The 17163-nt window shown below is 44.5% G+C and overlaps 1 protein-coding gene across 2 annotated transcripts in view; it reads right to left on the bottom strand.

Moving 5' to 3' along the window:
- The window catches only part of KDM3B (lysine demethylase 3B), an 84142-nt gene that overhangs the window by 2476 nt on the left and 64503 nt on the right, over window positions 1-17163 (bottom strand). For both annotated transcript variants that reach the window (XM_024247247.3, XM_024247248.3), the window contains 11 exons: window positions 16861-16988; window positions 15213-15492; window positions 13594-13850; window positions 10199-10465; window positions 8958-9129; window positions 7491-7581; window positions 7237-7367; window positions 6473-6592; window positions 4630-4769; window positions 4170-4346; window positions 3056-3190 (listed from right to left, as the gene is read on the bottom strand). In XM_024247247.3, the coding sequence (XP_024103015.3) occupies window positions 3056-3190; window positions 4170-4346; window positions 4630-4769; window positions 6473-6592; window positions 7237-7367; window positions 7491-7581; window positions 8958-9129; window positions 10199-10465; window positions 13594-13850; window positions 15213-15492; window positions 16861-16988 (1898 nt within the window). The remainder of the gene's footprint in view (window positions 1-3055; window positions 3191-4169; window positions 4347-4629; window positions 4770-6472; window positions 6593-7236; window positions 7368-7490; window positions 7582-8957; window positions 9130-10198; window positions 10466-13593; window positions 13851-15212; window positions 15493-16860; window positions 16989-17163) is intronic.

The following is a 17163-nucleotide window of genomic DNA, read 5'->3' as shown; positions in this document are numbered from 1 at the left end:
TTTTTTTTTGATGGAGTCTAACACTGTTGCCCACGCTGGAGTGCAGTGGCGCCATCTCAGCTCACTGCAACCTCCGCCTTCTGGGTTCAAGCGATTCTCCTGCCTCAGCCTCCCAAGTAGCTGGGACTACAGGCGCCCGCCACCATGCCTGGCTAATTTTTGTATTTTTAGTAGAGACGGGGTTTCACCATATTGGCCAGGCCGGTCTCGAACTCCTGACCTTGTGATCTGCCCGCCTCAGCCTCCCAAAGTGTTGGGATTACGGGCGTGAGCCACCGCGCCCAGCCTGTTGTTTTTAAATAAAGAGACAGAGTCTGTTGCCCAGGCTGGAGTGTAGTGGGGCGATCATAGGTCACGAGAGCTTCAAAACTCCTGGGCTCAAGTAATCCTCCCATCTCAGCCTCCTGAGTGGCTGGGACTGCAGAAACACACCCAACATCCCTAGCTCAGGAAAGGTGTTATGGATAAGGTGACATGTTACCTTTATATTCTCATTCTATCTAAACATCAATGTTGGACGGGCACGGTGACTCACGCCTGTAATCTCAGCATTTTGGGAAGCCGAGGCAGGTGGATCACCTGAGGTCGGGAGTTCAAGACCAGCCTGGCCAACATAGTGAAACCCTGTCTCTACTAAAAATACAAAAATTAGCTCAGTGTGATGACACGTGCCTGTAATCCCCAGATACTCGGGAGGCTGAGGCAGGAGAATTGCTTGAACCCAGGAGGCAGAGATTGCAGTGAGGCAAGATCACGCCACTGCCCTCCAGCCTGGGCAACGGAGCAGGACTCCATCTCAATAAACAAACAAACAAACAAACAAACATCAACGTTGATTATACTTTGTATAAAAACTTTATGGTTGGCTGGGTGCAGTGTCTCACTCCTATAATTCCAGCGCTTTGGGAGGCAGAGGCAGGCAGATCACCTGAGGTCAGGAGTTTGAGACCAGCCTAGCCAGAATGGTGAAACCATATCTCTACCAAAAAATACAGAAATTATCTGGGTATGGTGGTGCATGCCTGCAATCCCAGCTACATGGGAGGCTGAGGCAGGAGAATCACTTAAACCCAGGAGATGAAGGATGCAGTGAGCCAAGATCACACCATTGCACTTTCATTTGGGTGACAGAGTGAGACTCTGTCTCAAAAAAACAAACAAACAAAAAAAAAACAGCCGCGGTGGCTCACATCTGTAATCCCAGCACTTTGGGAGGCCGAGGAGGGTGGATCATGAGGTCAGGAGTTCAAGACCAGCCTGGCCAAGATGGTGAAACCCCGTCTCTATTAAAAAACTACAAAAATTAGCCGAGCACAGTGGCAGGTGCCTGTAATCCCAGCTACTCGAGAGGCTGAGGCAGGAGAACTGCTTGAACCCAGATGGTGGAGGTTGCAGTGAGCCGAGATCATGCCACTGCACTCCAGCGTGGATCATGCCACTGCACTCCAGTGTGGGTGACAGACTGAGAATGTGTCTCAAAAAAAAAAAGAAAAAAAGAAAATAAAAAGGAAAAGCACATCAGACTCAGAGTTGAAGGTGATTGAATCTACCAGCAATTAAGAAAAACCTCTTCAGGCTGGGCGCAGTGGCTCACGCCTGTAATCCTAGCACTTTGGGAGGTCGAGGCGAGTGGATCACGAGGTCCGGTGATCAAGACCATCCTGGCTAACACGGTGAAACCCCGTCTCTACTAAAAATACAAAAAAATAGCCGGGCATGGTGGTGGACGCCTGTAGTCCCAGCTACTCGGGAGGCTGAGGCAAGAGAATGGCGTGAACCCAGGAGGTGGAGCTTGCAGTGAGCCGAGATCACGCCACTGCACTCCAAAACCTCTTCAGTCTGATCTATCAACAACCAAAAAAGATACACTTGAGCCACAGGCATGCCAGAAGAAAAGAGGCCACAGTGAAAGCCTAGAGAATTCTGCTTCGTTTATTCTTTTTTTTTTTTTTGAGATGGTGTCTCGCTCTGTCGCCCAGGCTGGAGTGCAGTGACACGATCTCAGCTCACTGCAACCTCTGCCTCCCAGGTTCAAGCGATTCTCCTGCTTCAGCCTCTTAAGTAGGTGGGACTATAGGTGCGTGCCACCACACCCAGCTAATTTTTTGTATTTTTAGTAAAGATGGGGTATCAACATGTTAGCCAGGATGGTCTTGATCTCCTGACCTCGTGATCCACCCGCCCAGCCCTCTTTGTTCTTTTTATGCAACTAAAGTACCTAAGTGTATTAATGATGAAATTCTGCCCTTAAAATTCCAATCCATTTCAAGAGCAGAGGAAACCTAATCTGATTGTTCAGCTCTGCTCTACAAGGGGATACAGTTCTTAGGGACATGAACTGTAATCCCTAGCAGAGCTCTAAGAAATTGAGTCTGCACAGAAATCTGCTATGAGAAGCAGCTTCAGTGCAATATTTCTTCTCAGAAACATGCTTAGAACACACTGCCACAGTGCTTTTCCCACCTGTTTGGGGAGGTCAGTCTAGTTAGTTACTAACACTTGTAATACTATAACTCTGAAAGGGAGAGAAATGAGGACTGTCACAACAGAAATGATTAGGTTAAGCAGTGGCTCACACCTGTATTCCCAGTACTTTGTGAAGCTGAGGTGAGAGGATCTCTTGAGCCCAGTAGTTTGAGAGCAGCCTGGGCAACATAGACCCCGTTCTATTAAAAAGAAGAAAAACTTTTTTTTTTTTTTTTGAGATGGGAGTCTTGCTCTGTTGCCCAGGCTGGAGTGCAGTGGCATGATCTCAGCTCACTGCAACCTCCGCCTCCCAGTTCAAGCAATTCTCCTGCCTCAGTTTCCTGAGTAGCTGGGACTACAGGCATGCGCCATCATGCCCTGCTGATTTTTGTAAAAAAGAAAAAAAACTTAAAAAAAAATTAAATGCTTCCTAAAAGGACTCCATATCCCCAAACTTCTTCCCTGCGTCATTTCTCCTCCACAATTAGACCTTCGGAGAATACCTTCAGAAAGGAGAATGTGCTTTCTGTGTAATGTATGTGAGTATGCAATGAGAAAACAGAGTGGGGTAGAGGGAGGAGTTATTTACCTGCAGTTTATCCTCATGATTTGTATGAGTGTTAGAGAGATGCCTGAATTCCTGAGTCAGGCGGAAACAGTGCTTTACATGTTCTGGAGATACAAAGTCTTCTGCTACTTTTATGCAACTGTATAGATTGTGAACCTGAGAAGGGCAAAGTGCAGAGGAGAAATATCAGACATTAGAGATTCAATAATATATGGAAAATGTCCATGATATAGTTAAAAAAAAAACCCTTGAGAAATAGGTATAATATTTCCATTTTTATAACAACACAGAAAAGCTGTAAGTGCAAATGTATAAATAAAAGCAATGGCCAGGTGCAGTGGCTCATGCCTGTAATCCCAGCACTTTGGGAGGCCGAGGCAGGTTGATCACTTGAGCTCAGGAGTTCAAGACCAGCCTGGGCAATACAGCGATATGGCGAAACCCCGTCTCTACCAAAAAAACAAAAACAAAGGAAAAGGAAAAAAGAAATACATAAAAATATTAGTATTTGCACAGAAAATGTTCTGGAAAAATATACACCAAACTGTTAACAGTAGGCTACCTCTGAGGAAAAACTAGATTGGGAAGGTAGGATAAGGGGATTGATAAGAGTATGCTACAAGTAGCTGAGCTAGGACTCGTCACTTTTTCTTTAATAGCTTGCATTGTTTAAATTTTTTTTTTTGGGACTGAGTTTCGCTCTTATTGCCCAGGCTGGAGTGCAATGGTGCGATCTTGGCTCACCACAACCTCCACCTCCTGGGTTCAAGCGATTCTCCTGCCTTAGCCTCCTGAGTAGCTGGGATTATAGGCATGTGCTATCACGCCCGCCTAATTTTGTATTTTTAGTAGAGATGGGTCAGGCTGATCTTGAACTCCCAACCTCAGGTGATCCACCCGCCTCGGCCTCCCAAAGTGCTGGGATTACAGGCGTGAGCCACCAGGACCAGCCCTGTTTAAAATTTTTTAAATGAGCCTTAACGTTACAAGGAAGAAAATAAAAGCATAAAATAAGTTGCAGCATAAGAGAGATCAGTCTAATCCAGCTAGTTAAATCTCTTGGTAGATTAGCAAGAAAAGCAGAAATAAGAAAGCCCATGGAACTGTTCAGCCCAACCCCCAAGCAGGAACCCACCTGGTGTGGGGCTCCAGCAGGTATGAAAACAGCATCACCTAGGAACTGCACAATAGCCCAGCCTTGCACGCCATACTCCTCATAGAGCCGCTTACGGAGGGTCTGGTCCAGGTACCAACTTTGGTCATGAATTGGGTCATGATCAGGGGGGTTCTCTTGGCCTTGTTCTTCTCCAACCTGAAGCCATAATCAAATCCAAAGATGGGAAAATTAAAAATTATTAACAGCATAAATCCAACTTGCTGCAGCAATGTCCTAAGATGGGGTGGGGATGGCAAAATTTTATTCTAGTCAACATCCTCTAGGTGTGGATTCAAGCCTTTGGGCTTTTCCACCAGAGGTACCATGACCAACAGGACTTTAATGCCAAGGGACTCTACATGAGAAACCCTAGATAGGGTGTCTCAGCAACCAGACTCTTGCTATGTGAGCTGGGAGCACAGCCCACCCAGGGGCGTACCTTTCGGAGCAGCTCCCTGATCTTCTCTGCATCCTTGGCTGCATAGATGTGCCATAAAGCACCTGGCTTCTCTTTTCCATCATGAATCCTCTGCTTCGTCACCTCATCGGCATCTCCCTCATCAATTGTCTTGAGTACCTCTGAAAAGAGCAAAATGACACTTTCAATGTAGTCAGCCATTTCAGTACCACTGAGTGAAACGAAATGTCCAATTTAAACAAATTGAGTTTTTACTCTTCTCCATCTCTGGAATAATGTAAGGCAGAATCAGAAAATTCATACTGGTCTAAGCTCCCTACACACAGAACAACATTAAACCTTCCTTACTTATTAGAGATTCAGCATTTTTGGAGGTATAATTTCCCCTTAAAACATATTTTTTGCTTAAACTGTGTTGCCATATCTTATGTTTTGCAGGTTATTTCCCGCTACAAGTGTATGGAGTCTGTGTATTTTCTCAAAACCCCCTCAAACACTAGGATTTTGGATTTAAGCCTACAAAGCATAAAGCATCACTGGCAAGTGAAGAGGGTTGGCTTTTAATGCTTGTCTATTACAATGACCTACACCATAATGAATGCTGCAGGTGTGCAAAATCCAAGGCAAATGTAGCCTGGGCATGGTGGCTCATGTCTATAATCCCAGCACTTTGAGAGGCTGAGGTGGGCGGATCACCTTAGATTGGGAGTTCGAGCCCAGCCTGGCCAACATGGTGACACCCCATCTCTACTAAAAATACAAAAATTAGCCGAGTATGGTGGCACATGTCTGTAATCCCAGCTACTTGGGAGGCTGAGGCATGAGAATTGCTTGAACCCAGGAGGCGGAGGTTGCAGAAAAAAGAAAAGACAAAAAATGTAAAGCGAGGCACAGTGGCCTTGCCTGTAGGCCCAGTAACTTGGGAGGCCGAGGTGGGAGGAATGCCAGAGCCCAGGAGTTTGAAGCCAGTCTGGGCAACATACTGAGACTCTATCTCAAAAAAAAAAAAAAAAAAAAAAAGAAATTATCCCTGAACCTTGAGATTTTGCGTCACTTATTTTCTTTTAAAAAAGTATCCCTTTTTCTGAAATTTCCATAATGAACATGTACTAATTTTAACACTGAGATGGCAGGAAGTATAAATACAGCAAAATATCACTTTTATGCTTCATCTTTATGAAGGTCCTGGCTTTATCATCTGTCACTCCACAGCTGAACTGGCTGATAGGTCAGGTCAGAACTCTGCCCTTTCTTCATTTCTCTTTGTGAGGCTACAAAGTGGAAAAGGGTAGCATTTCTAGAAAGAGACTCTAGTCAAAGATACGCAAAGTAGTACTCTTCTCTATTAGAATCTCCCCCTTTATCTAGCAACATCCACTGGGCACCCACTTCCCATCAGACCTGGAAGAAACAAGAAAAAGCCACTAGGGGAATAAGAGAAGAAAAAAGAAGCCGGGTGCAGTGGCTGACGCCTGTAATCCCAACACTTTGGGAGGCTGAGGCAGACGGATTACCTGAGGTCAGGAGTTTGAGACCAGCCTGGCCAACATGGCGAAACCCGCCTCTACTAAGAATACAAAAATTAGCCAGGCGTGATGGCAGGCACCTGTAATCCCAGCTACTTGGGAGGCTGAGGCAGGAGAATCGCTTGAACCCGGGAGGCAGCGGAGGTTGCGGTGAGCCAAGATCGCACCTCTGTACTCTAGCCTGGGGGATAGAGCGAGACTCTGCCTCCCCGCCCCCCAAAAAAAAACAAAAAGAAAAAAAAAAAGGAAAAGCCACTGGCCCTAAGGATGAAAACACCCAACTGTATTCCCAAGACAAAGCCTCACCATCCTAAAGCAGTGGATTCTAGAAAGCATACCTTCATCATGAGCACCCTCCCCGATGGGAATACCAACATACACCATCACATTAACAGCATCAGACACATCTAAGTGAAGATTTGTTGTACCAACTCTTCTATCTTCTGCTGTTATCAACCCTAAAGAAGAAAGGAAAATATGCAAGGTGAAGGGCCAATATTTGGAAGAATCCACATCGACACTACATCTGAAAACATGCTCAAGGGTGTTCTTAAATGAGTAAAATTAGGAGTGAAGTCTATTTGTTTATGAAGAAATCACTTTCATCTCTTTTATACTGTTTTAAGACTGATTTCTCATTGACACTGGCCACGGAACAAATCTACCTCCAAAAAACGATCTCTCCATGAAAAACAAAACAGATATGGGCATTAGGCGTATTCAGATAAAGCTGAGCTTTCACTGTGATTTAGGTCATCACTGGCCTTCACAAAGCACTGGCTGGGTAGCATGGCACCCAGACCTCTTCATTATTATTCTGTCAAGTCTCTTAGACTCAAGAATATGGCTCCTTGGGTAGAGTTCTTGACAGGAAACTTCCTCACTACTGGAGACATGTAAGCTTATGGTCTGCGCCCACATGGATGTTATGAAAACCAATATGACAAAAGCAAACATATTCAAGACCATCTTGGATACTATTCACTTCTCCAGCACTTGCCTGCAATCATCTCTACACCCGACATTGACCACAGACATCCCTCTATAGTTGAAATAAGAACAACAGTCCCCCAAAAGAGCAATTTTAGCCTCTCCTTCATACCATAGGCATTGTACATCTTGGGGCCCAGATCAGGTCTTACAAAGTAGCTAGGTAGCCTAGAGGCCAGATTGAGCCTGCCATCTCGTTTGGTATATTCTGGCAGAGGAAGGTTCTCCATCAGATCTTCAAACCTATAAAAGTGCAGGAAAGATGACTTAGCTTGTTATAGGGGAAGAAAGCCAATAGACAAAGTTCACTTTTCTGTGATTACTTTGTGATGGCTTCTGAAGATGACACCACCGCAGGTCACTAACCTGGTTGGCATCATGTCTCGAAAATCTTCCCCAGGAGGCCAGTCCTTGAGTTTGAGCACCATTGGCTGCCCATCTTCTGACCGTAGTCGTTCTGGAAGACAGAGAATACTCCCACAAACATCTGCTGGTTTGGCTGGTGTCCCATTTTCAACAGTAACTAAGTTTTAGGAGACTAACCTCTTTTTTTTTCTTTTTTTTTTTTGAGACAGAGTCTTGCTCTGTCACCCGGGCTGGAGTGCAGTGGCATGATCTTGGCCTCCCGGGTTCAAGCAATTCTCCCTGAGTACCTGGGATTACAGGTGACCACCACCATGCCAGGCTAATTTTTGTATTTTTAGTAGAGATGGGGTTTTGCCATGTTGGCCAGGCTGGTCTCCAACTCCTGACCTCAGATGATCTGCCTTGGCCTCCCAAAGTGCTGGGATTACAGGCGTAAGGCACTGCGCCCAGACTAGGAGACTAATCTTTTTTTTTTTTTTAGATGGAGTCTCGCTCTGTCGCCTAGGCTGGAGTGCAGTGGCCCAATCTCGGCTCACTGCAAGCTCCGCCTCCAAGGTTCATGCCATTCTCCTGGCTCAGCCTCCCGAGTAGCTGGGACTACAGGTGTCCGCCACCATGCCCCGCTAATTTTTTTGTATTTTTAGTAGAGACAGGGTTTCACTACGTTAGCCAAGATGGTCTCGATCTCCTTACCTTGTGATCTGCCCGCCTCGGCCTCCCAAAGTGCTGGGATTACAGGTGTGAGCCACCGCACCCGGCCCTGGGAGATTAACCTTTAATTTCAGACTTGTAAACCCCCATAATGGACAAGGTGGGCTTTGTTTTCCTCACTTGCTACTTTAGTGTGTGTCTTATTTTTCCATCTTACGGGGATTCTATCCCTCTTCCTCAGAGTGAAAGTGCTCTGCACAGCCCATGGAATCACATGATTAAGTCCAGGCATGCTCTGGGAGTCATGTGATTGCCATGTAAGCTACACAGTTGGCACCAGGGCAGAATGTTCCCCCACCAAGTGGGTATAATTTGGATTTATTTATTTATTTATTTTTGAGACAGTCTCACTCCATCACCCAGGCTGGAGAGCAGTGGTGCCATCTTGGCTCACTGCAACCTCTGCCTCCTGGGTTCAAGTGACTGTCCTGCCTCAGCCTCCTGAGTAGCTGGGATTATAGGCACACACCACCATGCCCAGCTAATTTTTGTATTTTTAGTAGAGATGGGGTTTCACTAAGTTGGCCAGGCTGGTCTTGAACTCCTGACCCCAAGTGATCCACGCCTCAGCCTCCAAAAGGACTGAAATTATAGCAGTGAGTGACCACGCCCCGCTGTTTTTAATTTTTTATTTATTTATTTTTTCAAGTCCCCATTATGCCCCAGAATATAATTTATTATTCAAGGGCAGAGCTGGGCATATAGATGCTTATTTTCCAGTCTGCTATTACTGAACTAGATATGAAAGCTACTTACTGCATATGATCTCGAAACCATCCCAGAAATCCCGAACTTTCACATCAGAAATTATAGCACAGTTCCTGCAGTTCACCAAGTCTACATCCTGGTCTCCAAATTCCTGGCTAAAGGCTTCTGGCTTCCAGAGCTCAGACTTGAGCTTTTTATGTACCCCTGAAACCAGCACTGGCTGTGGAAACAAAAATATCCCAATCAGAGCAATCTAGGAAAAACTTCCAGCTCTAGGGCTGAGACAGAATAGGAGGGTTTCCTGAGGAGGGCCTCCTCTTCTCCAGGAAGCTCTACTGTTCTTTCCCAGTTGTATAATCCATGGATTTCCACATGTCAACTAAAGTGAAAGGAAATACTTCTTCTCCATTGTTATGCTTGATTCTCACCCTAGGGAAATCACTTCTGCTGCCCTAATACCTACCACTGTTTTGAGGTGAGAGGACAAAAATCTGACAAGTCCAACTTTGAGAACACTTCCTCATATTGAAAATGACAATGCCATGAGCTCCCCTTCCTCAAGCACCTGCTAAACTTTTTAAACTAGGGAGTGTTATCACACTATCAAAAACCTTGTGTGGCCTTAAAACATTTGCCTAGAAAAGTACTGCCTACCTCCAACCCCTCCTCTGCCCCATCTTAAAATCACACTTAAGGATTTTTCTCTAAAGATGTCATCAATGCCAGATCACCACCTAACAGAAATTTCAACTGCCTTTTTAAGAACACAGAACTATACAGCTTAGAAACAAGAGGATGCAAAGTGTGTTTTTAGTAATCTCCTTGCTTTTATTTATTTATTATTTATTTATTTTTGAGGTGGAATCTTGCTCTGTCACCCAGGCTGGAATGTAGTGGCATGATCTTGGCTCACCGCACCCACTGCTTCCCGGGTAAAGTGATTCTCCTGCCTCACCCACCCAAGCAGCTGGGATTACAGGCACCCACCACCATGCCCAGCTAATTTTTTTTGTATTTTTAGTAGAGACGGGATTTCACCATGTTGGCCAAACTCCTGACCTCAGATGATGCGCCTGCCTTGGCCTCCCAAAGTGCTATTACAGGCGTGAGTCACAGTGCCTGGCCATCTCCTTGCTTTTAAAAACCCAAGACAACTCGAAGTAGCAAGGCTATTACAATAACCTCACTATGTCTAAATCTCCCTGGCAAAAAGAGAGACCTGGAATTGTCCAGGTAGCTGTGGTAGGCAGGCAGAGAGGTGACCCTTGGAACGACTTATTCTTGCTTACCTGACCTTGCTTCCAACACTCCCGGAAGATCTTCCAATTGTTTTTGTTGCTGGGGTCATGGAGACACAGAAGCCTCCCATCACAAAGCCAGGAGTGAGAAGTATGCGGATCTAGCACATTTAACCCCATCACCATCTCCTTCACTTCCTTCTGGGTATCAGTCAAGTTGCAGGCCCGCTTTGAAGCATCTGAGGTTTTCTTATTTTCTACCACTGAGGCAATGATGTGGTCAAGAAAGTTGGGTAGGCTGGCCTTGCTCTTCACTCCCTGCCAGACACAAATCCACCAGGTAAGCTTGACTGAGGCACCATGAGAACGGCATTCAAAAAACTGTCTCACAATCGTATTCACAAGGAGTTCTGACCTATCTGATTAAATTCTACAAAAGTTATTAAAATGTCTTTTACAACGGGAAGGGGGATAATAAGTCAACATCTTAAATTCTTTTATCCTTCATATTTTACCTTAACATTTAGGAAAGAAGAGTATAGAAAGATCCCTTCTGCCTCGAGAGATCTGAGACCTAAGAAATACCTTTGGCATCAGCCATTCAGTATACAAAGCACATATGCATGTAGACTGTAGGGATCATCAAATGCTGTAACTGAGTGGAAAAAGGTCACTTAGTTTGAGGGTTCTAAATTTTTCCTAATCAGCATGCCCAAGGGATACAATACTTCAATTAAGTAACGGAAGTGACTTATCAAGGCAATGGTTTGCTACCAGGGAGTACCTCAATGAAGGGTGTAGCAGAGTGTCCAAGAGGAAGTACATTCTGAAAGCAGTCTCCTACTCTCCAATTTTTTCCTTACTACTATCCCACTGAGAATCACTCACCTGTTTCAGCTGATGGGAAAGCTCAGGCCCAGAGATGAAAGTGACACACCTAAGGTCACAGAACTGAAGGTAGGGAAGCTTTATAAACTGGATAATCCTATGCTTACAGTATTACTAATCCCTATCTCTATAAAGTATGTATAATTATGTAACATCATGGGAGAATTAGAAAAAGAACTGGCGGTATGATGAGCAAGTATACATAAAACGGTACCCAAAGTAATTGTTTTGTTTGCTTTTTAAAATTTACTTATCCCGGCTGGGCACGGTGGCTCACGCCTGTTAATCCCAGCACTTTGGGAGGCCGAGGCAGGTGGATTACTTGAGGTCAGGAGTTCGAGACCAGGCTGGCCAACATGGTGGCCAACCCTGTCTCTACTGAAAATACAAAAATTATCCCAGTGTGGTGGCACATGCCTGTAGTCCCAGCTACTCGCTCAGGAGGCTAAGCAGGAGATTTGCTTGAACCTGGGAAGTGGAGGCTGCAGTGAGCTGAGATCGTGCCACTGCACTCCAGCTTGGGCAACAGAGTGAGACTGTCTCAAAAAAAAAAAAAAGTTACTTATCCAAAAGAGAAACAAATAACCCAAATTGTATAGAGGGCTCAGTCACCCACAATTCATCACATTTCAGCCATTAGTCATAAAACAGAAGAAGAAACATATTTATGTATTCGCTTGAAATGATCTGCAGGACATATAAACTAAAAATCAGAAAAGCAAGGTGTAGAACATTTAGGGGAAAAACATACACATGATAATATCTCGAGAAACACTGGAGACTTCTAGAAAGGGAAACAGGTGGCTGGGAGACAAGGGTGCAAAGGAAACTTTTCGGTCAAAACCTTTTTTATTTTATTTATTTTTTTGAGATGGATCTCCCTCTGTCACCCAGGCTGGAGTGCGGTGGTGCGATCTTGGCTCACTGCAACTTCTGCCTCCCAGGTTCAGGCGATTCTCCTGCCTCAGCCTCCCGAGTAGCTGGGATTACAAGCATGTGCCATCAGGCCTGGCTAATTTTTGTAGTTTTTTTAGTAGAGTCAGGATTTCGCCATGTTGGTCAGGTTAGTCTCGAACTCCTGACCTCAAGTGATCTGTCCGCCTCAGTCTCCCAAAGTGCTGGGATTACAGGTGTGAGCCACCGTGCCCAGCCTCTTTTTTATCTTTTAGATATTGTACCTTGTGAATTCATTCATTCAATAAATGCTTACTAAACATGACTGGATCAAACACCATGGCACTAGGGATATACTACAGAATAGTCAAAAATGCCTTTAGGAGAGGCAAGAAACAGAAAATCAAACATGTAATAGGTCAGATGGTAATGAGTGCTGTGAAAAAAAAAAAAAGCAGGGAAAATCGGTATGTGCAGAACTGACAGTGTGATGGAATTTTAAAAAGGGTGATGTATGAAGAAAGGGTTACTGAAGGTTTAGGTGAGGGAGCTGATGATGAAGCAAGTGAGTTAGTTACATGGGAAAGAAATTCTAGGTGGAGGAAATAACAAGTGAAAAGGCCCTGAAGAGGGAGCATGCCAGGCCATGTTCAAAGAACAGCAAGAAGGTGGGTGTGGCTGGAACGGAGTGAACAGGACAGAGAATGGTAGTTGAAGACAGAGAAGTGACAGGAAGATGAACAGATAGGGCTATGGCCTCATAGTCCAGGTGTGTGACTCTACTCATCTGTAAGCACTGTAAGGACTCTGCTAATCTTATGAGAGAAAGAGGAAGCCCTTGAAGGATTTCGGGCAGAGGTTAAGATACGATCTGACTTATATTTTATTATTTTTCTCCTTTTCATTTCTTTTTTTATTTTTCTTTATTTCTTAATAAAAAGCCTCCCATGGGATGACATATTTTAAAAGAACCTCTCTAGCTACTGTGTTGAAAATACACTGTAGATTGTAAAGGGCAGAAACAAGGGGACCTGTAAGGAATTTATTGCAAAAACTTAGGCAAGATGTTGGCTCAGAACAGAGAGGAAGCAATAGAGCTGATGAAATATGAGTGCATTCTGAATATAGTTTGAAGATCAAATTTGAAAGGATGTGCTACCAAATTAGATATGAAAGGTAAGACAGGCGAGTCCCAAATGATTCTAAGATTTCTGGTGCAAGCAATCACAAGGGCAGAGATGCCACCAACCAGTAGGGGAAAACTAAGGAGAAGCAAGCTTATGGTCAGAAGATCAGGAGTTCAGGCTTAGATGCATTAAAGGTTTGAGACATCTATTAGATATCCAAGAGAATACAATACAAATATACTGTCCAGGTTAAAAAAAAATTAATGCCTGCTATTATCAAGAAAAACAAGCAATCAATGTATTAACTTTTCTGCTGATGACTGAAAAACTTCAAAATCTCAACTTTTACAGACTTCATAACATGGTACAAAAGGTTCACTACTTAAAAAGATTCCCAAAACTTTAAAGAGAGACCTTGTCGACTTGACAATGTAGAGAACACAAATCACCCGTGTACCCTCTAACCCAATTATCTGATCTCTGATGGTTCTTTCATGGAAAAGCTGCAAAGGCTAGAGTTGCAGAGAGGACACTTACTGCTGAGGATGTAGAGAAGACCGGGGGAAAGGGTATGCCTGTGTCCAAGGGGGTTTGAGGAAGTTTTCCCGGCCCGGAGTGAAGGAGGTCTCGAAGGCTAGACCCTTCGGTTTTGTTGTTGGAGGCAGTGGGACCCAGCAACAGACTGTTAAAAAGCTTTGGAGTCAGCGGAGAGACCTTTGCAGTGGAGTTGAACGAGTCCAGCCCAAAGGGTGAATGAGACTCTTTATTGAGCACCGACCTCAGGGACCCTGCTTCTGTAAGAACATAACCGGGAATAGCATTAGGTACAAAAAGGAATAATTGGCACACAACTGACTCCTAAAAATCAGTCACATGGGAAGGAGGAAAGATTCTCTCCTTTCCCCTGTACCCCCCAAACTGTGTATGGTTTGTTTGGGTCAAGCCTTACAAGCTATAATTATGGGAGGTCTCACAGCCAAGGAGAAACTCTCCTACTACTTCTTTACCAGATCTGAATTTCAAACTCCCTTTTGTCGTCATCCATCTTTCATTTCCCTCACTTCCTAAGACAGTGTTTCAAGTGTATCTTCAGAATACCTGTACTGAAGTCACTTGGAGTGCTTGTTAAAAATGGAGATCTTTACCCCCAGAGATTCTGATTTCATAGTTCTGGGTGGGACACAGGAATCTGCATTTTTAACCATTCCCCAGCTGATTCTTGTGCCCAGTGAAAACTTCTGCTCTAAGTCTAGCTCTCAACCCTGGCTGCATAACAGAACCATCTGAGAAGCTTGTTAAGTCTTGTATATGACTGGGAACGGTGGCTCACGCCTGTAATCCCAGCACTTTGGGAGGCCGAGGCAGGTGTATCACCTGAGGTCGGGAGTTTGAGACCAGCCTGACCAATATGGAGAAACCTCATCTCTATTAAAAATACAAAAAAATTAGCTGGGCGTGGTGGCGCATGCCTGTAATCCCAGCTACTTGGGAGGCTGAGGCAGGAGAATCACTTGAACCTGGGAGACAGAGGCTGCAGTCAGCCAAGATCGCGCATTGCACTCCAGCCGGAACTCCAGGCAACAAGAGCGAAACTCAAAACAAACAAACAAACAAAAAAAACCCCTTGCATAAATTCTGACTAATGAGATCCAGGGTAGGGCCCAGGCATCTGCCTTTTTAGAGAAGTTCCACTTCTAGAAAGAAGTTGAAAGGCAGTCCCACATTTTTTTTTTTTTGAGACGGAGTCTCGCTGTTGCCCAGGCTGGAGTGCAGTGGCACGATCTTGGCTCACTGCAGGCTCTGCCCCCCGGGTTCATGCCATTCTCCTGCCTCAGCCTCCCGAGTAGCTGGGACTACAGGCGCCCGCCACCTCGCCCGGCTAATTTTTTTGTATTTTTAGTAGAGACGGGGTTTCACCGTGTTAGCCAGGATGGTCTCGATCTCCTGACCTCGTGATCCGCCCGCCTCGCCTCCCAAAGTGCTGGGATTACAGGCGTGAGCCACCACGCCCGGCCCCAGCAGTCCCTCATTTTTATGTGATTAGCCAGAGAAAGCAAGTAGCATGTTTCATAAATGTGGATGGTAATGTGTGAGTTCAAAGAATCCTGGAAAAAACTCATGATTTCTACCACAGGCAGAGGTTTGGTGCATCTCACCTTTTGTTTCTTCTTTAGCCTTCTGAGTTGCTAAATCTGCCAACCAGTGCAGGGCGGAGGAGGGTGGGGCCGTGTCAGGGCAAGGAGGCCTGATGGCTTTCAGTTCACTATTGCTATTTGATGCCGAACTGTCTGTTTTCAGAGGCTCTTCAGATCTGATGTCAGTGCTGTCGGCTTTGGGAACATGGTCCGGCTCTGCAGTTGTTACTGGCGCCGGTCCTCCTCCGCCAGAGAAGGTAGTTTCGTTTCCAGAAGAGGCACTAGGGTTTATGCTAGGAAGCTAAAATGCAGAAGGACAACATAATTAGAGTGCTGTGCTTGGGTATAAAAAAATACAACACAACTAGTAATGGCTTCACATACTAAATTGGTCTGGGAAGAATAATCTGTCATGTAAACTGGCATTTCATACATTATTTAATTCAACATGTATTTATTGAGTCCTACAACATGCCAGAAACCAGGCTAGGTTCTGTGGAAAGATCAGTGAACAAGGCTTGAAGTTTGTAATCTAAAATAAAGAGTTAGCATGCCTGACACAATTTCTGCAATGGTGAATTGGTAATTTAAATGACCTCGTAGTGCTGTTCTTAGGATTACATAAAATAGCATATGCAAAGGGCTTAGCATAGTTCCGACACAGATAAATGCTAAATAAATGTTTATTACTCTTATTGATTTTTCTAAATAATTTGCTCTATCTATTTACATACTCTATATAGTCAACTCTACTGAAAATATATCTCAAGACCCCTCAGCATTAATCCCTGTGCCTCTTATCATCAACGATGTGTTGTAGCAGTGTTGCCAGAAAGGCCATGGAATGTAAGCAGTTGGTTGTGCATGTCCGAAAAGAAAACCAGGCCAGGTGCAGTGGCTCATGCCTGTAATCTCAGAATCTTGGGAGTCCAAGGTGGGTGGATCACTTGATGTCAGGAGTTTGAGACCAGCCTGAGCAACATGGTGAAACCCTGTCTCTACTACAAATAAAAAAATTACCCGGGTGTGGTGGCGCATGCCTGTAGTCCCAGCAACTTGGGAGGCTGAGGCATGAGAATCACTTGAATCTGGGAGGCAGAGGTTGCAGTGAGCCGAGATCATGCCACTGCACTCCAGTATGGGCAACAGAGCAAGACTCTGTCTCAAAAAAAAAAAAAAAAAAAAAAAAAAAAAAAAACCAAAACCAAAACCAAAACTGACAAAGCAATGTGAAAACCACTGCCTCTGAACCCAACTCAGTGAGCCAATCTTCATATTTCTGTCTTCTGCACCTGAGATGAATCCAGTGATAGGGACCATGTACCTTCTCAGATAAGACTCAAGAAGACCAGCAGTATTCTTAGCAATCTTTTCTATATTCTTTAGCCATACAAAGACCCTGAGGTATGTATCTTGACAAGATGCTAAGAATCTCTTTGTGCTACCAGTCAACCATGAACTGGTTTTAAGATGAAGAGAAACTGTACCAATCAGGGGTAATTAAAATCCTTTGAGTAAAGTTATTTAAGCTCTCTCTAGAAAGGCTTCTCTATCTCCTGATTCCTCAGGAATCCTACAGTAGCCTGGCATAACAGAGTTGAAAAGGGGGCATTTCCTGGTACAAAAAAATTTAAGCTTCACTTAGTTATACCCACACACACCAGTTTACCTGTGACATCCCATTGGTGACGGCAGGTCTCAATACAGATTTGTTCTGTCGACTGATACAAGGGCAGTTTGCTTTAATTCCCCACTTGCCCCGGGCAGCATGTACCATGTCTCCAATATTATAAAGAGCTGAGAAAAAAGGTAACAATAAAAATAACACCAGAATACTCATATATGCCACATATTATGCTAAGAGTGTTCTTTACATTATCTCCCTCAATCCTTACCACATTTCAATAACGTAACTGCTTTTATCTTCAATTTTTGATGATCAAACTGAGACTGAGAGAAGTTAGGCCATTTG

This window comes from Pongo abelii, chromosome 4, assembly GCF_028885655.2.
Source record: "Pongo abelii isolate AG06213 chromosome 4, NHGRI_mPonAbe1-v2.0_pri, whole genome shotgun sequence".
NCBI lineage: Eukaryota > Metazoa > Chordata > Mammalia > Primates > Hominidae > Pongo > Pongo abelii.
Note: the sequence above shows the minus strand (reverse complement) of the source record. Positions and strands in the feature narration are given on the sequence as shown.